At 38.2% G+C, this 22,600-nt stretch overlaps 1 protein-coding gene across 2 annotated transcripts in view; it reads left to right on the top strand.

The window, feature by feature from the left end:
- Positions 1 to 1,307: 1,307 nt before the first annotated feature.
- The window catches only part of nedd4a (NEDD4 E3 ubiquitin protein ligase a), a 51,695-nt gene continuing 30,402 nt past the window's right edge, over positions 1,308 to 22,600 (top strand). Inside the window, exons 1-6 of one of the 2 annotated variants that reach the window (XM_082181341.1) lie at positions 1,308 to 1,569; positions 3,230 to 3,303; positions 5,503 to 5,581; positions 5,691 to 5,729; positions 10,551 to 10,604; positions 22,029 to 22,079. In XM_082181341.1, coding sequence (XP_082037467.1) covers positions 1,519 to 1,569; positions 3,230 to 3,303; positions 5,503 to 5,581; positions 5,691 to 5,729; positions 10,551 to 10,604; positions 22,029 to 22,079 — 348 coding nt within the window. In that variant the 5' untranslated portion in view covers positions 1,308 to 1,518. Of the gene's footprint in view, positions 1,570 to 3,229; positions 3,304 to 5,502; positions 5,582 to 5,690; positions 5,730 to 10,550; positions 10,605 to 10,624; positions 14,226 to 22,028; positions 22,080 to 22,600 lie in introns of those variants that run through there. The other variant, XM_082181340.1, reaches the window with a different exon arrangement.

Genomic DNA, 22,600 nt, shown 5'->3' with positions numbered 1-22,600 from the left:
TCTACAAGACTCGAGATAACACAGTAACACATTTAAAAGTGTTCTACAAATTTGAAGGACGTGCGATTCATCATCCGTCCACTAGAGGAGGACAACCAGCACGAGTTATTAAAGGAACAGTTCACCAATAAACGACAATTCTGTCACAATTAATTCACCCTCATCGTTTCAAGTTCATATTATGTTTTTCTTATTTCTCTTGTTGTTGTTTTTTTTTTTTTAAGTCAAATGGGTTTCAAATGACGGGGTGAGATAATAATGACAATAATTGTGTAAAGTATCATTTTTAAATGTATTTATATCATTTTGTGAGGTGAGGCTTGTACAATAGGCTACAACACGTTGTATTGTATTAGTTTAAATGTAGTGACGCACATTTGTGAATTTGTCAAATAAATGGGTAGTTGTGCACACATTAATAATTAGCACCAGGCCTATTCATTTGTACTTGTTTACAAGTGTGGGTTGTGAAATGCTTAAAAACCGCGAAAAGAAAGTCTCAAAATCCAAATGAATCAAATGAAATTGACTCAGAAAAGACGCCAGTGAATGCACGCGTGTCACCTGATCCACAAACGCACATCTTCTTTGTTGCATGCGCAAATTATGATACACAATACAAAAGAAAACATTTCTATTCACAAAAATGTATCTATTTGTACAAAAATTGCTACACATTCATTCAATTTAGAATTTTGCACACGCAAGTTGAAAGGCATTTGGTTGTAGATAGTAAAACATATCAGCAATATTTATCAAGTTCATGGATTATAGTGCTTGCACGTGTCAATCATTTTGATAATATAATCATCCCATACTTGTTTTAAAATACTTAAAAAATGTATGCACTGCGAATGTGCACTGTGGTTTACGATGGTGTTGCCTTTGTAATACACACTAAATGTTCCATCAATAAAGTATACTTAATTCTATTCTATTCTACTCTATTATATTCTAATCATTCTATTCAGACTCCCTTTAATATCTATCTATCTATCTATCTATCTATCTATCTATCTATCTATCTATCTATCTATCTATGCCTCGACGTTCAGTACTTGGCATTTTACATGCAGTATTGCATCTATGATTGCATGTGCCAGTAATGATCATAATAAACATTCCACATGACTGATTTAAAATGTAGATTTAAGAGAAAGATAGATAAGATTTACATCAACAAAACGTTACACTGCCAAGGACAAACACTCAGCACGGTTGTCATGACAGCGTTCAAGTGAACGCAGTTATTTCTATACCGTGCTCATGAGGAAGGGGGCGTGGCTGAGAGCGTAGTGGGCGTGAGCTGCGCTGTGGGGGCGTGTCCGGACGCGCGCTCTGAGGATGTACATCGGCGTAGTTTCCACGGCGCATTTGTCAAGCTAACCGCGCTCCGCTCGTGTCATATCCTGGGGAACCGATTTCCGTGGAAGCGTAGCGCACTCTTTGGCAGTTCGGGTTTGATTTGTGTCTTTTTTGGCGTTGATATCGACGCAGGTTGGCATCCTGGCACGGAACATGAACATGGCCGCGCTACTCCCCGAGGTTCGAGGACTTCAGAGCGATGAGGTATATAATCATTCAGCTGTTATATCATGTGACGTGTTATATCAGTCATAAAAATTCTGTTATATTGCATAAACATCATCCCTGCCTACAGCTCTTGTGTCACATGGTCTCTGTGGGGTCCGGTGGGTCTCTGAGATGAAGTTCTGCTCCACTTTGTGTTATGATAGTATGACGTGCTGTTTGTTTACTTAACGGCACAAAACTGATATATAATCATGTTTGGGAAAGATGTGTTTGATTTGCTGATAAAGATCACTTTATTTCATTTCTATTGTAGTCTTGTGACTCTCAAGTGTCACTCTTGCGCAATATCTACTGTATACTTGTGCATGACGCCATACCTACCGCATGACGTCACGTGTTTAGCATATTTTTGATCACATGTGGCACTTATAATTGTATTATATTTATTGTTCATTGCTCTTTTATGGGCTGGTTGCTGTCGTTTTAAAAAAAACAATTTTTTAGGATATAATCATTGCACATGTTTTTAGACGTCATCATAACTGTATTTTGATATCTTTTTGTTTGTTACTTTTGAGGATATGCATATTATGTGTATGCTATACAGTACAGGTCAAAAGTTTGGACACATTACTATTTTTTATGTTTTTGAAAGAAGTTTCTTCTGCTCATCAAGCCTGCTTTTATTTGATCAAAAATACAGAAAAAAAAAGTAATATTGTGATATATTATTACAATTTAAAATAATTGGTTTTTAATTTATTATACGTTTAAAATATAATCTATTTCTGCGATGCAAAGCTGAATTTTCAGGATCATTACTCCAGTCTATCACATGATCCTTTAGAAATCATTCTAATATGATGATTCATTATCAAAGTTGGAAACAGTTCTGCTGCTTAATATTTTTTCATAACCTGTGATACTTTTTTAGGATACTTACTTTGATGAATAAAAGATAGAAATCTTTTGTAACAACAATATGCACTACTGGTCAATTTTTTTCTTTCATTTTTTGAAATAAATCAATACTTTTATTCAGCAAGGATGTGTTAAATTGATCAAAAGTGACAGTAAAGAAGATTTATATTATTAGAAAATATTTTTTTATTTTGAATAAATGCTGTTATTTTTAGCCTTTTATTCATCAAATATATTAGGCAGCAGAACTGTTTCCAACAATCATAATAAATCAGAATATTAGAATGATTTCTGAAGGATCATGTGATAGACTGATGCAGAAAATTCAGCTTTGCATCACAGAAATAATTTATTTGTTAAAGTATATTCAAATAGAAAACTATTATTTTAAGTTGTAATAATATTACTGTTTTTTTTTTCTGTTTTTTTGAACAAATAAACGCATCCTTGATAAGCATTAGAGACTTCTTTCAAAAATATTAAAAAATCGTAATGTTTCCAAACTTTTGACCGGTACTGTATGTATTTATGTAAATTGACTATCTTTTCCTTTTAGGAAAATAGACCAAAAATAATGATCTCATCTTGCGTTAATGCATTCTGGCCAATCAAATGTGCTCTGAAAGAAGAATGCCCCTCCCACTTATGGGTCAAAGTGGATCAAACTTCCTGTTTCTGTAGGAAGTACATATTCTTAAGCCTCTAGGCAGTTTCATTCTTGATGTTCATTGTCGTTTGTGTACCTTGAATATATATATTTTTTGCTTTCCTTCAGGATGAATCGCGAATCTTAAGGGTGAAAATCATTGCTGGAATTGGTTTGGCCAAGAAGGACATTCTGGGTGCCAGGTCAGTACAAATGACACTAGAACATATTAATGTTAATGAAAGACATATAATGGTGAGGCTGATTAAACAGCACATTTGAGACTTTTGGCATTGGTTAATATTATACAAACTGCCTTTTCAAAAAATAAATATTGTGTAAAATGTGCTTATTTTCAACAATCTTGTGTATGTCTCATTTGCCATTGTATCATGTATAAACCTGGCTCTTTAAATATCACCTGATGAAAAGCCCATATCTGTTGATGAGTAATTATAGTCTCTTTCTCTGCTTGAATGAGAGTTTGTGTTTTCTTTAAATGCTCAGTTCACTTGTTGAACAAGGCTTTTCCCCCCATGATTTCACTCAACAGTCACTCAGGGTCACGGTTTGGGTGCATCGGCGTAGTCTCAGGCAGTGTACGGCACACTTTAAGGACACTTCGCTCGGATAAGTTGTTTGCTTTATACACCCGCTCCGCCAGCATCATGTTCTGTTCACGTGTGCGTGCGCCCTCAGTTTGTTATGAAAACACAAAATAGTTTATCCGTGTCTCATGATTCCCGCACAACGGACAATCATACAGGCTTTTATCAGTTCCTAAACAAGATTATAGATATATTTTTTTACAGCCTAATAATTGAATCGGATTCAGTAAATCTGATTAATTTAAATACTCAGCTGAAGCTTTTTTTGAAAATAACAATGATCATGACGTCATCAGCATGAAATCCAAATTGACCCCATTTACTTTCTTAATGCACATTTCTGGGGCCGGTTTCACAAAGATAGACTTTGACTATGGCTTAGATACAGTAGATAGTCAGACTTCAGATAGACATCTAAATCAGACCGTTGCACAAAGCACTTAAGACTCTGACTATCTTAAGTAGGACTACAATGCAATGCATTCTGGGTAAAATAAGACACTTTTCAAAACAAAAAACACGGCGGATCGAGTAAGCGCATTCAACCGCTCAGTGCAGTTTACCCCAGCGGAAGAGATGTGTGTGTTGGAGGAGTATAACAGTTACAAGGACATTTTACTTGGGAAATTTAGCGGAGAATGTAGTAACAAGAAGAAATGTTTAAATTATGAGCCATTTTCCCTTTTCTTTTGGCTGTTTGTAATGTAACTGATTGTTACTGCTGGTTGCCAAGGTAACAGAGTCTTAGACCTAAGTTAGCCTGGGTGTAAGGTGTCTAATTTGTTTGGTCTAAATTAAGTCAGTCTTTATTTTTGTGAAACAGTCTAACTTGCATTAGCCTAGACTATGAGCACATTTTAGACTTGTCTAACACTATAGACCGGTCTAAAATAGCTTTGTGAAACCGGCCCCTGGCCTTATTATGCTCGTTTTGTCACATTCAGCTTCATTCTGCTATTCAAAAAGCCTACTTTCATCTTCAATCTATTCCCAAAAGTGTAAAATCACGTCCCGTCCTACTTTTTTTGTGTGTTTCTCCTGTAAAAGTAAAAAAAAAAAAAAGTGATATGGGTTACAGTTGCTGTTTCATTTTGACTCTTAATGATTATTTAGTTTAATATTAATCCATTTGCCAATTTATTTGATCTAGGTTTGCTTTGTAATACAATGCAAGCTCAGTATTTTGCCAAGAAAGGTTATTTACAAGCCTCCACATGCTGAAGAATTCATATTATGCATAGCTTGCAATGCACTGCGTGCTGATGGAACCGGTCCCGGACCCACAGTACAGTAGATGGCAGTGTTAGCAGCCGTCCTTGAGGACACCAACAGATCGGCCCTGCTCACTTTGACCTAAATAACACAGCTCTAGGTATGCAATCGATATCTGTGCTGAGCGATATCACGTCTCCTTCACTGTAACACTCGCTTGGAAAAGGCCAGATATTCAGTGAAAACCTTCAGCGACTCAAATGAACAGTTGAAAGAGTGTGTCTCGCTTCCTCCTGATGTTGCATGTGGGTTAAGAAGATGAATGACACGATCCCAAACTTATTAATCTGAACTAGACTGGTTTGAGAGAATCGTTCTAGACTGTATGGATGAATCCTGACTTGTAATGGTTTGTAAAGATAGATCCAGTATCACATGACTACTGATCCTGCAAATAACAATGGGCCGTGACCGCATTGCTAAAATATTTAGTAACACTTCCTGCATGACTCAAAGATGGGAAATCTTTTTTTCCATGTTGTGTGCTTATGTAATATTAGTCTGTTTTCCTTTCATCCGCAGTGATCCGTACACAAGAATCTCGCTCTATGACCCGGTCAACGGAGAAATCACCAGTCTACAGACCAAAACCATTAAAAAGGTATGATTGTGTACAGAGTCAGACTCTCTAACTTACAGAAGTCATCTTTTTTGTCGAGAGATGTTGAACAAGATTTCTCCATCTTTCTGTTCTTGTCTTTTTTTTTTAGACATTGGATCCGAAGTGGAATGAAGAATTCTTCTTTAGAGTAAGTGAACGGGTATTTACAAAGATGGCAATGAGTTGATGAAATGCTAATAATGAATTAAATCATAAAAAAAAATATATATATATATATATATATATATATACAACAATTACTAAAACAAGAAAATATAAACTAAAATATTGTTAACCTGTATGTCATGTGACCATTAACTGTCATCAAAGAACATGCAATCTGTTGTTAAATTATTGGAATATTAATTTAAAATCTCAGTAAATATTTTAGGTCAAAGGGGTTTTGCTTGCAAAAAAAGTTTGGGAAAAATCTCATTATCAATGCTTTAATATATAAAACATAATTAAAATAAAAAAGAATATAATAATAAATGTGTATATATATATATATATATATATATATATATATATATATAAGTTAAATTTAAAACTACATTTGTAAAGTCATACTACCTTCCATTTTTGTTGATTTTAATTACAAAAAACATTTATGGCCAGTTGCATAAACTGTTAAGACTAGTCTTACAAGTTAGTCATCCAATTTTATTCTTTAAAACTGTTAATAACTTTTTAAAGTCAGTAACATAAAACACCGAACAGTAAGACTGATTACCCCTAACTAACTTCTAGTTGATCATACTAGTTCTTAAGACACAGTCTTAACATAATGGCTATGTTTATGCAACTGGCCCTTAGTCTAGACAGGACAACAAGAGGTGTTCACACAACACTTCTCCTTCCACTGACTTCCATTCAAACACATACGAATGCCGGAGACCGAAAACTTAAACTTCGGCGTGTTCCAAATTCAGGTTTGTTGAACTCTGACCTGCAAATTCGTATCACGTGAAGACATGTGAACAAGTTCAAGTTCAAATGTATTTGTATAGCACATTTAAAAACAGCCACAGTTGACCAAAGTGCTAAACACTGTCAGGATACACACAAATAAACAAAAAAACAAAACAAAAAAACCAATAGGAGATCGATAAGCCACGGCGCGAAAGTGGAGTAGATTGATTTATTATTATTTGTTATATGTTGAATTTATGTTTATTAAAATGAAGCCGCAGAATGTGTCGTCAAATCACTTCCATTGCAGCGTCCATAGAAATTTCTCATGCTCAAAGTCTAGTGTGACCACGGCTTTATTCATCACTATCATGAATGAATATTGTGTGTGATTCCAGTAACGTGTTCTTGTGAAATAAACAGTTGCAGTCGTTGTGTTTGGTAATAATAGAACACGTTATATAATATGGGCTGCTCATATTTCAGCATTAGGAGCCTGTTTAAAAGCTCAAGTTTTTTATATTGCATTTTATATTAATGGACCATAATGGAGTAATGGAGGCAAAAAAAAAAAAAAAAAAAATCAGACAAAACAAGTGACAATGCTTCAGTCAAATATATGCAATTCATACAAAGTTTAAAAATACCTTAGCAATCCATAGCAGCCAACCAAAGCTTTTCACGGTGGAGTTTTGCACCAGCTGATTTACATGCACATCAATACGCTAATAACTACCAAAACTCAGTTTATTGAATTAACTCGATTTACCGGTTTACATGCAAATCAATAATAACCCGGCAATGCAAATAAACCAGGTTTACAAACAGGTTATTGCCCGTTGGTGATGCCGAAATGTAAGCGTCCATGTATTTCACTCAGAGTAGTCTATTTCTTCTGTGAGTTGTGATGTTAAATAGAGCATTAAAACCCCCAGAGTATTTTAAAATGTCTCATTCTCCTCTCGTATCTGAAGTTTCTGCGGCTGAACCACTTGTCCTTTGTCTGCGCGAGATGAGAATGCATTTTTTTATGTTTCTTGGGTCAAGAAAAAGACAGGGTTTGCGGTATATTTCTCAACGCTTACTGTGAAACACTCGCTGTGGTTCGATGTGCTTATGTCTACCGTATAAGGATGCTTTTCTGTCACATCACACACACACACACACACACACACACACACACACACTTCAGTAAGCCGACAGAACACAGGCTGAGGTGTTTATATGGGCAAAACTCTAGCTCTGTCGATCGGTTTATTCTCAAGCCGTTTATGATCTTAAACCAATAAAGGAACTGATGAACTCGTTTACATGACCACACCCATTATCGGCTTATTAAGCATAACCAGTTTAAGAACGTGCATGTAAACGCTCTCATTGTCTTCAGGAAATGTACAAATTTGTTTTTTCCCCCCGTTTTTTCCCGTTTTTTTTTTTTTTTTTTTTTACACCACTGTGCTGGAAACACATGTATATATAACAGCTTATATTCTGTGACGTTCCTGCTGAGTGTGTTTGTCTCGACTCTTGACAGTGTTTATACTAACTGGGAAATACAGTCTAGCTCTCACATCTCTTTCCTTCACATTTCTTTATAGGGGATGACTAGTCTGGGGCATAGATAAAACTCAAACCGGCCAGCGCAATGGCTTTATTCTGAGCCAAATAAAACTTAAGGGGTGGTTGATTTATGATTTCACTTTTCTAACTTTAGTTAGTGTGTAATGTTGCTGTTTGAGCATAAACAACACCTGCAAAGTTACAACGCTCAAAGTTCAAAGCAAAGGGAGATATTTTCTTTTACAGAAATAACTTTTTAAGGACTACAACAAACGGCTGGTAGAGACTACATGAGCTTCCTCCCGGGTTAGTGACATCACCAACCCTAAAATTTACATAAACCCCGCCCCCTGAACACGATTTATAGATTATCATGACAGAATATGCTAATCAATGACTAGAAGATAACTACACATAAGCTACATAAATTCATCAACTAACCATTCAGAAATGTCCGGTTGCTTCTACATGTTGTCACTTCTTCTTGATTCTCTCCATCATTGTCTGAATCCGGTTTGAACATAAAAGGCTAAAAGTTTTTAAAATGTTCAGTGCATGTCCGTGTGAGTGCAAGCTCCTGAAGCTCCGCCCCCTGTGCCGGGAGCAGCAGCTCATTTGCATGTAAAGGAACAGACACAAAACGGTGTGTTTTTGCTCACCCTCAAAAAGTGACAATTTTAACATGTTATATAAAAATATCTGTGGGGTATTTTGAGCTAAAACTTCACATACACACTCTGGGGACACCAGAGACTTAGCCTAGTTATTTTACATCTTGTGAAAAGGGCATTATACCACCTCTATAATGTGTTCGGCCGATAGGCACAAATCTTCCTTTTCTCTAATATGTGAAAAATCACTATCAGGCCATGAGCAGATTCTTACCCCAGAATATGTGATGAATGTGCAAACAGATTTTTTTTCCTCCGAATGCTCCTACTTGAAGAATCACCCTTCAAAAAAAACAGCCTGTTTGGGCATGTAAAGAGATAGGTGCAATCACATGTTTTGGGGTCAGAGGTCAGGGTTGAGTTACGGGGTGCGTTTGAGATGAGGGGTGCCGCTTACATTCTGTCCAGTTTCCCTGCTGTTAAGTGACGAGCTGTGACGCATTTACTCACGCGTTGTGCATATCTCTCCCCCATAGACATCGCTCGTTTGCTCAGAAACACAGATGCTGGTGCAATACAGTGGCAACATCAATATAAGGCTCTTCGGAAACTAGAACCCATTTCAAGACGTTATGAAGACACATCAATACTTTATATGAGGCATATTGAGCACTCATATATGCTTAGAAAAGTAGTTATTTTAGCTTGATTTGAGATGTTCCCAAGAGAATCTTGAGCTTCAAATGAAAGCAAATGAGTTTTTTTATTTTTTATTAGCGACCTACTGTAGGAATAGTGCAGATTCTGAAGTATTATTCATTTTACATACCTATACTTTGTTTTAAAATGTTTAGAATTCTGAAACCCTAAACCTGATCTTTGTTCTAAAAAATATTAGGTCTTAAAAGGAGCACAAATATGCACTAATCCTTGATTTGCACTGTGGTTTCGGACTTTTGGACCTTTCTGTGTGTTTGTGTAAAATATCCTGTCTATTTCTTTGCATGCAAAAATGACCTGCTGTACCTGATATTTAGTGCATGAGTCATAACTATAATGATCTAGACAGTGGCATAAAAGATTCTGACCTATTTACTGACCTATACTGACCACTGGCCCAAATACCAACAGGGGAATTTGTGAAATGCTAAATGATACCAACCGAGCTTACAGTCAGACACACTGTTATGAGTCACTGGCCATTTACAGGCCTAAAGTCAAGGGGTATGAATGGAGGATGAAGTCAGTTTGCATGTAATGAGACATGCAAAAATAAATTCTGTATATTAGCCCATACATTAAAGGGATATTTCACCGCTGGAAAGATGAATGTGTATTTAAATTGGGTAATTTATGTAGTAGAAATGTGAAATAATTTTAGAAGTTGGTGCCTTAAAAAGTCAGAAAATTAATCTTTGGCTCATGTGGATGAAAGACAACATCTCCCAGAATGCACTTGCTTCGCTGCCCTACGAGGACACTCCCAAGCCACGCCTACCGGTTACAGAGGGCAGTATCGGAAGAAATGATACAGCTAGGCTACTAGTCGACTCGAAACTGAAAAGACGGCGTTTTATCGTGAGATCCCCCTATGGGCGGGTTGAACTCATGCGGATCGAGCTCCTCCTATTGGCTGGAGTCTCTCGCCTCTGGATAAACGAGCCATTGATGAGCTAAATGACGATTTTTGTGTCATCTGAGGTTTTTTTCCAGACACACAATACAGAAATCTCTCGTCTCAGGGGAACATGAGGGAGGGAAGCACGATCACTCGAGAATACTACCGGGTTTCTACTAATACAAAGCTTAATGCTAATCAGTGAAGTATCCCTTTAACAGTAGTCTGTATATTGATTTTTATGTGTGTCTTCTTTTGTCTCCCACAGGTGCATCCCAGGAAACATCGTCTGCTGCTGGAGGTGTTTGATGAAAATCGTTTGGTATGTACATGAGTGCATTGATTTACTGTGATCAGAAATGTGTTACAGAAGTTTGTGCACTACCGTTTAAAAGTGTGGGGGTTGGTATACAGTAAAAAGTACAATAAAAACAGTAATATTGTGAAATATTACAATTTAAAATGGCTGTTTTCTATGTGAATATATTTTAAACTGTAATTTATTCCTGTGATCAAAGCTAATTTTTCAGCATCATTACTCCAGTCTTCAGAGTCACATGATCCTTCAGGAATCATTCTAATATGATGATTTGATGCTCAAGAAACATTTCTGATTATTATCCAGGTTGTAACCAGTTGTGCTGCTTAAATTCTTGTGGAATCCATGATACATTTTCTTTGATTAATACAAAAGAACAGCATTTATTTGAAATATAAATATTTTGTAACATTATAAATGCCTTTACAGTCCCTTTTGTTCAGTTTAATGCATCCTTGCATTAATTTTTATAAAAATCATACTGAGCCCAAACTTTTAAACATTAGTGTAGTAGATGAGTGAACCCGACGTTTAAATTGACCTTGTGAAATTTCCATTAATACATTCTATGTCTATGTTTTGCTATTGAATTAGCGAGTAAATTGTTAAAAGGTGCTGTGTATAATTTCCGCGCCAATTGGCATTGTGTGATATAGAAATATTGGCTTAACCAATGGCATTAATTTGAGGCAGGACTATTTGTTTGGCTGTACAATGGCAGACGTGTTAGTTTGGTAATGAGACCATTCACACTTCAGCAGTCTCAAATGTATTGGGCATGTTATTGTTGGGTTCAGGTCTGTAAAATCAGCAGCTACCTGAGTGTCAGTGTGTAATGAATGAACAAGGATGCCTTTTTTGCAAGTAGCCACCATAAAGCTCAGGTATGGGAACTGAAATGTACCTTTGGGTGTTGTAAATGTGAAAAGTAACTGCTTTAAAACGCATAAAAGTCGATGAGGCATGAGCGGTGCTAGGGGGGTTTTCTCCGTCACATGCTGACAGCGTCCTGACTGAATAACGAGGAGGGTTAAACAAACTCTTGCATAAAGGACCCAGTGTTCAAGTAAGAACAGTGACTCCTGATAAGACTGTAAACTACAGTCGTCTTCCTGTATGTGACAGGTAAACCCAGTTACTGGGTGTAAGAGAAACTGGTATGCCATTGCTAGAATGTGTTCGTTGGCATGAACCAAGCATGCACGCTATTTCCATCTCCTGAGGAATGTGTTAGCTTACAGTAAGGATGACAAATCATTTGAGACTTTTGACAGTAGATGTTTTAATTCATGATCAATTTGAAATGCATGCAATTGCCTCTATTCTTTGTTTCATAAATTCCAAATCCTAAACCTTCCATGTGCACAAAATTCAATTGAATTAATACAATTTCATTCACGTTGTAAGCAGGACGATTTCCCATGCTAGTCCTGAAACTCCGATTACCCCCGGTGCAATTGCCCCTGATTGATGAGATGGCTTTTCCCTGACAGAAGCATGCTCTTAAATGGCTGCAACAGCGGGTGTCAGATGACACATGATGTTACAGTGGCACATGTCTATATGTGAGCTGGCACAACAAGCTCAGTACTTGATTTTTGGAGGCACTTTTCCTTCTGCTAGTTTTGAACTTGTAGATTAAGCTGTCATGTGTGGTTAGAAGTGCAGAAATGAGCGAAATGCTTGGTTTCAGCAACTCGTCACACCTGGCATATATCACCCGACGGCTCATGCCGTTCAGAAAGCGTAAAAAAAAATTACGGCAAAACTCGTTCCTCCTTTATTTCCTGTAACTCTATCCTGGTGGGGTAAAAATATTAGCTGGGGTGCAGCTTTACAAGAAACTCTAGACACTGGGCTGCGACTTCTGTAAAAAGGAGGTAGCAGAGACGAGGTTGGCTAGAACAGGGACGAGCTGTTCCACCTCCATCCTGGCATGCACGCAGAGTGTTGTGGGGGTTTTTTTTGCACTGGGGTTGACCAGTTGTGGGAGGGAGGGCACCCGTGACTGAATCAGTGCTTGCGAAACTACAGAAGGCACAGCTGAGGCTTTCTAGAGGTCTGGCATAGAGGGGTTTCTGGAGCAGTTGCCTCAGTAAAGCTCTGCCCGTTATCCTTCACAGAACTAGATCTGTAGATGCAAACAGTCCTTTATTATGCGTTTGATCTGTCATGCCAGCGTCTGAGGAGCTTCGAGAGGAATGCCGCCTGCCACTGCTGCTATTTTGGCTTTGTGGAGCCGCTAATGGTTGCAATCGCAGCACGGGACCAGGAGCAGTTGCTTTTTGCTGCTCGTTTTTTATTTGCTAGTTTCGGGTTCCTTCATTCCACTGGACTTGGGAGTTTAACGGCATGGCGCGACACCTCCGACTGCATTTTGCTTCACGTAGAAGCAACACCGATCCGCTTTCTGAAACGTGCAGCGGTCAGGCTGAGGAAAGCGTGCGTATCTCCAGCGGCGAAGGCCTGACGCAGAGTTCCCTCCACATGAAGCTGACTCCAGGACAGCTGGCTCTAGCTCTGCCACCCTTGTCGCCAGAATACGGTAATTTACAACGGCACGCCACCCTGTTTATCCCCAAGGTGAACGGGAGCAGAAAAAGCACGCTTCAGATCTCCTTACAGCCCTGCAAGCAGAGTGGAGATGCGGATGCCGGGGAAGACGGGGAAAAGGACGGAAACGGGGATCCAAGTTCATGTTGCAGTAGCACGACAAGCGACGCCGGTTATTGCAGCAGCAACAGCATATTCGAAGCGGATCTCCCAGATCGCAAGCCGATTTCTCGGCGGAAGGCGAGGGCACCGTTACGGCGCTGCTCGTCTTTGGTTATTTTCCCACGGAGCCCGTGCACAACGCCGCCCGCCTCGCCCGTTAGTCCGGTTGCGTCTCCAATGATTCCTCCACTGCCTCCATCAGCACGAGGTTCCTTTCAAACCTCTCATCAGATGCAGCTGTCCAGCATTGATGCGTCTCACGATGACACGCAAGCCTCCAAGGGATCCATCGCCACTGCAGTTAATGGTCTACGGCTGTCTAAAAACAGTACGTCAGCCGAGCACAGAGACGCCAAACCCATCGTGCATTTCAGCGTGCCACCGGAACAGCCGCCAGGACCAGAGCGGACGGAAAGACACTCCAGCGTTTTATTGCACTTCGCGAACCAGAGACCGCTTCCCTCAGGGAAAATAAGTTCAGCCAAAACTAAGGTTAACATTGACTGTTCCAAACCTCTCGAGGGCCCACAAACAGACGACATCCCGGAGCCTCAGAAAGCGAAGCTTTTCCGAAGCACCTCAGCTTGCATGCTCCCAAGCGGAAGACCGTCGGCGTCGGAAAGGAGACACAACACTTTTCCGACTGGCTGTAATTCGTATCAGTCTTCAAAGAAAGGATCTCGTCCCATCCTTCACAGGAGCATTTCTTTGGAGTTACCCTGTGCGAATGCCGAGATATCTTGTCACGTTTCAAATGCTGCAGACTTGCACTCAGAGAACGGCCCTCCGCATGTACACATCCACGTATCTCACGGCACGGGTGCAAGAAAATCAAACACCCCACAGGACATCGGCATAAACGACAAAACGTATCATGTTCCGACCCGCACAGAGAGAAGTGAAGCCTATGTAAGCCTTCCCGTCTATTAGCAAGTGAAAACTGAGAATGTTTGCTTTTATCTTGCACATAAGGGTGTAATTTTACCCTCTTAAACACGTAAAGGTGAAGTCGGTGAGTGTAAACAATGGTTTGCTTTCAAATGGAGTAGATTTCTGAAGACATGATTTGTGGAGTCGATTGTTTTCAACGAGGAAGTGATTTGCAGGAATGTTTCTGGGGGTTTGAACATCTGTGGATTGAACATTACACAATGATTGAGCAAACACACACCATTAACTAAAGTTCCCTTCCCATGATCTTCCATGTAAACCTTTCCTTTTAAATTTGAAATATATGCAGGTACATAATAGACAATGTTTCAACATGTGATTATGAAATTCCCAAATTAATTATAGTCCATTTATATTCTATAAATATTTGGTTACACTTTATTTGAAGGTGTAATTGTTATATTTAATTACAGAGTAATAATAATTAACCACATGCACTTAATATAGGATTAGGGTAGGATTAGGGTTTGGTTGAAGGTTAGTTGGTTTACTCTTAAGTACATATAACATATCTAACGAGGACGCCGTCAAATAAAGTGTGACCAAATATATATAAACCGGATTCATGCAAACCTCTCTCAGTCGTTATCTGCAAACCTGCGGGAGCTAATTTCAGCTCTTTTGCATTTGATATTGATTATTAATTTGCACAATTATGTGCACCGTATGCAAACGTTAAACAGTGTTTATTTGCAATGTGCTGCTAATGCATTTAGGCAGGTTGGCTTATAAACAAGCACTTAAAGCATGCCTCACAGCTGAAGCGGTCGCATGCTCGCACAGCACATTTTACAGGCTTTTCCAGTTTTTATTAATTTGTTAACAATCTCTGAGTGATGATCACTGTATGTATTTACCTCTGGGATAATTATAGACAGTGGTCCCCAAGCCTCCCCCCAGCCCTACATCTATAAATATAGCCTTGAAAATATTCTGCTTGACTCCAGTTAGTCTGGTTGAGGACCATGCTGGATTCAACATGATATGCAGGAGCTGCACATGGCTGTCTGTCAGCTGTTGGGTCAAAGGTCAGCTGATGCGGGGGGGGGGGGGGGGGGGTGAGTGTCAGTGAGTTGTGATGTGATTCCTTAACGATAACATGTCTGCTGCCCAGCGGGTGCCCGCTTAGCTGTGGTATGTTTTCAGAGCGTCGGGTGTCTCGCTCGCAACACTTATTTCATTTACACTCACTCTTTTTTGTCTGTGATTTTACGGTGTGTTAGAAACGGGTCACACAAGCTGTTACCTTTACTGCTGCGGCTCTCTTATGTAATCTAATCTAAATTCAAGGCTCTAATTTCAGTGTGCTGTTTGTTTGTGCTCCTGATTTGATGTTCAGGGCTGTTGGACACTCGCTCACATGTTTAGAAAGTACTTGGGGTAAATGGCAGCAACAACACGACAATAGAATAGCATTCAGATCCATTGCACTAGAGTAGGTTATTGTGAAACTTGCATAGCAGAATCCTGCTACGCTACACTTGTTAGCACTTTTCCACAGAATCTGAGCTGGTGCTCGGCCAGGGGATTTGGGAATGTCTTAACGTAATTTGATCCAGTATGTTTTTTTATTACGAGATGCTTTTGATTCAACAGCCAGAAGGCATTTATCATAGCAATCACATTTTTTACTTTTATTTATAAATAATATATATATAAATAATATTGTTATTGTTATTATTATTATTATTATTATTATTGTTATTGTTGTTATTATTATTATTTAACTGACTAATAACAATTTCTCAGCATATTCTACTGGATAACATATTTAAATACTTTTAATTTGCATACATTTTTAACATTTTATTCCTATTTTATTCTTGACTTTTCCAAATATATATATATTTACTGACTAATGTTAGTTTCTCAGCAATTTCTACCCGATTAAATGTTTAACTATTTTTTTAATTTACATGACTTTAAATTAGTATTTCCTTGAATTTTCCAGAAAGTCTCAATATGAAAAACTAGAAGTAGCAAAAAATAAAATAAATAAATAAATAAATAATAATAATTAAAAGTAAAGTAATTAAATTGAGTTAGTTAAAAAATGTATTTCTGTAATTCCAGAATATATATATTATATTATTATTTCCTTGACTTTTTCGGTTCTAGAAATTACAGTTTAAAATTTCCTCAGACATCCAGGTTTGCAATAATCAACCCTCTGAGGAAAAAAAAGAAAGTTTTGAGGTATCAAAATAAATATGTCATATCTTCATTTTGAGCTGTTTCAGCTTATTTTAAAGCCTTTAAAAAAAAAATTATATTCTATATCCTTTCAAGTCGTTTTATGGTCCCCTGGTTGAGAACCACTGGTTTACATGGACAAGGAGGAGGAAGTGGTTGTGCAACATGTTTTTGAGTGATATGCTTTTCAGCAAACTAGACTGAATGTTTGTTGTTGTTCTGAAAACTGTACTTGATGTGGACAGTCTCCCGCCGCCGGGCCTCTGGCATACACATGTTTCTGCTGTAAATGAGTCGAGGAGGTCCAGATCGGTAACTGGTTTTGGTCCGGTTCTTTTGGGAATGGTTAACACATGACTCTGTGACCTCTGACAAAGGTCAATGCAATCAGCGCACTTCTAAAGAGTTGTCAAACGTCCGTGTGTATGAGCGCCGGGGGGGGGGTTTGTCAGTGCGTGAATGTGTGTGTGTGTGTGTGTGTGTGCTGAGTGTTGTGATTTTCCACAGCACATTGTGTGGTTGATCGGCTCTTATCAGTCAACAGGGCAGCGCCTGTAATCTCCTCAGTGATGTCTTTCCTCCCGCAGTGCTTGAAAACCTAATGGATTTATGAAAATAATTAGATCTGGCTCTGCAACAGCTGCTTGAACGAGAGTTCGTACTTGTTCCTGGTCTTATTGTGCACGACTTGTCATCTTTCATCACAATGCAATTAATCTGCCTTTCTATAATGTATGTGAATAGCTGTGCAGTAATTGCACTATTGCAAGATCTCATTTTCACAGTGTCATTATTGCAGCTTCAAATCAAAATTGATATTTTGGATGATTATGCTGATGTTCGTTAATTCTTGGGTCGATTTAGGTGATGTGTGTGTGATAAGACTGGGGTTGATATGGTATTTGCTGCACTTGTGTTGCAGGGTTTTCTTCTGTATACAGTTTCCAAAAAGCCACTGGATGGACAACAAAAGTCTGTCCCTTTAGTTTACATAAAAGATCTTCTGAAAGATTAGAAATGAGCATGAACTTTGTTCAATAGCGTTTAGCTGTGATTGAAGCTGTAATGATGTGTGTGATCTTGAGGAAATGTTTGTCAGGTGTTTTGCAGTAGTAAACCGGCAGTCGTGCTTCTTTCAGCTTCCTCCATTAAGTTTCTTCAAACGTTTGGCATCATTAACTGTTTTCCTTCTCATTAGCGGGGCAGACGGCGGCGGCGCTGATCGTTTACAGATAGATTCACAACAGTTTTCCGTTTTTTTTGCCTCGATAACATGTTGCCTTGTTTCACAATGGATGAAGTTGGTGTATTTCTACTATACTATGATATACTCTCACTTACTATTCGTTCTGGCTATACTATACTGTATACAGGGCTGTATGATTAATCATTAAAAGATCGCGATCTAGATTCAAACACCCGCGCGTTCTTATTCTTATGTCTATTAAACATTTGTCAAGTACGATCATAGCGAAACATTCAAATCATTCAAAATAGGTATGAAACAGCTTCACAAACAGTCTTTTCAGCCACACAGTATCATTATTTCTGTCTTACAATACTTCAAATTATCACGGAAGTACTGGATAAAAGTTTATAGTTCAAATATAAACACTGATGTCTATGGTAGCGATCAAAATTGAGTAAAACACATTTTTAAAGAAACTTTAATGTGTCAATTACATTGTTACACCAGTAGGTGGCGACAAGTGACCGCTAAAGAATCATTGAATCATTTCACTTAAAGTCCCCCTGTGGTGAAAACAAGCTTTTAATGTTGTTTATGTGTCTATGTGGAGTTTTTAATATGCTTTAAGACAAACCATGTGTAAATTCATAAGTCGACACCATTGCTGAGTATTTTCTCCTTAAAACTGCAGTGAACCAAAGACAGTCTCAAAAACACGCTTTGAAATCGCTGGTGTTTCTGACGTCACAAACTACCTTGTAACCAATCAGATCAATGTGTGATCGCCAACCAGTGGATCTCTGAGCTGAGTGAGTGGAGGCGGGGCTCATTTGCATATTCATAGAACCGCGTATATTAAATGAAGCAAGGGTGTTGAGTTGAAACATTCTAGCTATTTTAAGGCATGACAAAACAATTTCAAGGAAAAAACTTTAAATATGTAATTTTGGTGATCAAAGATGAGTTTTAAGGGATACAATGATTGACTACAAGGGGACTTTAAGAGATTTGTTCAAAAAACGCTGATTCATCCATTAATGAAACAAGTGAAGTCTTCATGAGTGAGTCATTGAATCATTCATTAATTTTTGTTAACTTGTATGTTCAGAATCATAGGAAAATCGTGATATATATATATATATATAATTGTGAAATATATTTAAAATTCAAATAAATAACTTGTCTTTTCTTAATAAAACATGGTAATAATTATGCAGCATATCATGCTTAATAAGTACTGAGATGATGACACTAACAGAGCTTTCTCTCTACTTGGTTTCATTTAATTTACACGGGGTGCAAAGACCGAGTCCGTCGTCTCACCCGAGGCCCGGCGCAGTGGCAGAACCGCTCTGTGGTTTGACCCGAGTACAGAACAAACAGGAATATGTGAGGCTGGCCTTAAGAAGGAGGGAATATATGTGTTTTAGTCATCATCGTGGGTTTATACGTGCTGTAAAAACCTAAACCACCTTTTGATAGCGAGTAAGTCATTTGCAAGGAAGTCATAAACTGCGTGTAGATGGACATGTTTCAGTGTAAGGTCCGCCATTATGTCTTGCTGCCCTCGCTACCATAAAACAAAACATCTGACAGCGTTTTGAACGCGAATGGCTTTTACGCCTCATTAGGTGACGTGTATTTAACTTGACATATTGTTTCGGTTAACGTAATGACAGCGTGTGTATAAAGCTTGGTATAAAATGTATTTAAAATGATTCTAAGCGTATGAAAGCCAGGCATTGAAACGAATAGCAGCAGCTGGAAAAGGTTTGAGGATGGGAATGATTTTGTTCCGAAAACAAACTCTTCTTTGTTTTTTTTTCTTTCTTTCGGCCTACTTTTACCTTCACTCCATTTCTGCAGCTCACTCACAGTCTGAGGGTTAGACCACGGGGAAGTCTATCTTTATAAAGCCTTGTTTATATATAACACATGTATTTATATCTCTGTAAACAATGAGAGCACTGTACAGTCTCAGATAAGAGTGTCTTCATCACACACAGCTCTCTATGAGCAACTGTAGCCGGTTTCAAGTGTTAGAGTTCACTTCTAGGCTGTTTAATACACAGGAGATGAAAGGTGAAATCAGATGAGGGTTCAAGTGAGTCAACAATACAAATGTACGTGTAGAGAAGAAAGAAATGAGAGGTTTAATGGAGGAAGAGAGTAACCACTGTATGAACTGATGTTCTTGGTCGGGTTAACTAAACCTCAGCAGGGTTCAGCAATTGTGAGAGTCAAGTCAAGTCAAGTTTATTTGTATAGCGCTTTTCACAATACAGATTGTATCAAAGCAGCTTCACAGTATTAAATTAAAATAATACAACAAAGTTTGTTTCAAGAGGAATTTATTGATTGATAAAATTAAATTAAATATCCCCAAAATATCCCCAACTGAGCAAGCCAAAGGCAACAGTGGCAAGGAACCGAAAAACTCCATCAAGTGACCTAATGGTGTCCTAAAACTCCATCAGGTGACCTAATGGAGAAAAAAAAAAAAAAACCTTGGGAGAACCCAGGCTCAATCGGGGGCCAGTTCTCCTCTGGCATTTATGAGCTAGAGGCCGGATTGTAGTTTGATCTGTAGGATTATATGAATGCCTGGCTGAAGAGATGCGACTTTAATCTAGTTTTAAACTGGGAGAGCGAGTCTGAGCAACGAACAGTATCAGGAAGACTATTCCAGAGTTTTGGAGCCAAATGTGAAAATGCTCTCCCTCCTTTGGTGGTTCTGGATATCCTAGGTATGACCAAAAGCCTTGAATTTAGTGATCTTAAAGAGCGCGATGGATTATAGGGCGATAGAAGATCCGTTAAATAGACTGGAGCTAAGCCGTTTAGGGCTTTATAAGTCAGTAGCAATACCTTGTAATTAATACAGAACTTTATAGGTAACCAATGCAGTGATGATAAAATTGGTGTTATATGATCATATTTTCTTGATCTCGTAAGAACTCTAGCGGCGGCATTTTGGACTAACTGTAGCTTGTTTATTGAGGATGCAGGACAACCATCTAATAAAGCATTACAGTAATCCAGTCTCGAGGTCATGAATGCATGAACTAACTTTTCTGCATCAGAAACTGATAGCATGTTACGTAGCTTAGCAATGTTTCTAAGGTGGAAAAAGGCTGTTTTTGTAACATATGAAATATGATTTTCAAAAGACAGGTTGCAATCGAGTATAAGACCCAGGTCTTTTACTGTAGAGGATAAAGTAACAGGACATCCTATGATGTTAAAGTTGTATTGTGCGAGGTTTTGTGGGCGGTTTTTTGAACCGATAAGTATTACCTCTGTCTTGTCTGGATTTAATAAAAGAAAATGACGCGTCATCCAATCTTTTATATCTTTAACACACTCTGTCAATTTGGAAAATTTAGCGTTTTCATCCGGCCTTGATGAAATATATATTTGAGTGTCATCAGCATAACAATGGAAACTAATTCCATGTTTCCTTATAATATTTCCAAGTGGCATCATATATATTGAGAATAACAGAGGGCCTAACACAGATCCCTGCGGCACTCCATAGTTTACTGGAGTTATGATCGATTTTTCTCCATTTAAATAGACAAAATGGTAGCGGTCAGATAGGTGTGATTTGAACCAGCTTAATGCTTGTCCTTGAACACCAGTATCATTTTGTAGTCGATCTAAGAGTAATGTGTGATCTATAGTATCGAACGCAGCACTAAGATCAAGTAAAACTAGTATTGAGATACAGCCTTGGTCAGAAGCTAAAAGTAAATCATTTGTGATTTTAACGAGCGCAGTTTCAGTGCTATGATGCGGTCTGAATCCAGACTGAAACTTTTCATAGATATCAAGAGAGTGTGTGAGTGTGAGTGTGAGTGAGTGTGAGTGAGTGTGAGTGAGTGTGAGTGAGTGAGTGTGAGTGAGTGTGAGTGAGTGTGTGTGAGTGTGTGTGAGTGTGTGTGAGTGTGTGTGAGTGTGTGTGTGAGTGTGTTGTGAGTGTGTTGTTTAGGTAAACACTACATTATGGGAACAAAATGTCCTCACAAAGATGGCAATATCCGAAATCCTTGTCCTTGTGGGGAAATTTTTTTGAGCTTATAAATCATACTAAGTGATTTAATTTTTTTTTGAAAATGTAAAAATGCAGAAAGTTTTCTGTGATGGGCAGGTTTAGGGGTAGAGTTAGTGTACAGGGAGAGAATATAGACGTTCACGGCCTGAATCGATCACTCATCTTACATACATCGTTTTTGAGCTTATATTTGAGGAGTCTCAACGAGACATTGAGACTCCTTGAGCTCAGTCAGTATGAATGTTTTGTTTTGTTTGTTCATTGTGTTTGTATTATATCCAGTTGTTTCTCTGACTGAATCTTCTGTCTTCTTGATTCTCTGCAGACGAGGGATGACTTCCTCGGACAAGTGGACGTTCCTCTGCACCAGATCCCTGTGAGTATTTACTGTCATTTTATTTTGTGTTTTGAACTCTATTTTATTTGAAATGTTTTTTGTTGAAGCTCTTCACTTGTATTGTCATTAGGTTAAATCTAGATGTTATTTTTAGAAGGTCGACCTCACACGTCTACAGAGACGCTCCCATTTTAACATGGCATCGTAAAATAAACCTTCTGGTTTTTGTAACGGTTCAGTTGCAACTCATTATTAGTCACTGTGTGAACATTAAACTCTGTGTGTGTGTGTGTGTGTGTGTGTGTGTGTGTGTGTGTGTGTGTGTGTGTGTGTGTGTGTGTGTGTGTGTGTGTGTGTGTGTGTTGGTTGGCTGAGTGATTATAAACATTAAGACTTAAAAATATCAGCCACATGACTCTGCTTCATAAACTATTCTCAGCACTGGTTATTTGTAAATATAATGAATAACAGCTAAAAAAACAACAACAAAAAACAGCTACTGTTACTAATTATGCTACAATATTTCAATATTTTGATCTTTTTTTTATATGTATATCTAC

Source organism: Leuciscus leuciscus (genome assembly GCF_965113295.1).
Source record: "Leuciscus leuciscus genome assembly, chromosome: 10".
Classification (NCBI taxonomy): Eukaryota; Metazoa; Chordata; class Actinopteri; order Cypriniformes; family Leuciscidae; genus Leuciscus; species Leuciscus leuciscus.
This window is presented reverse-complemented; position numbering and strand designations above follow the sequence as displayed.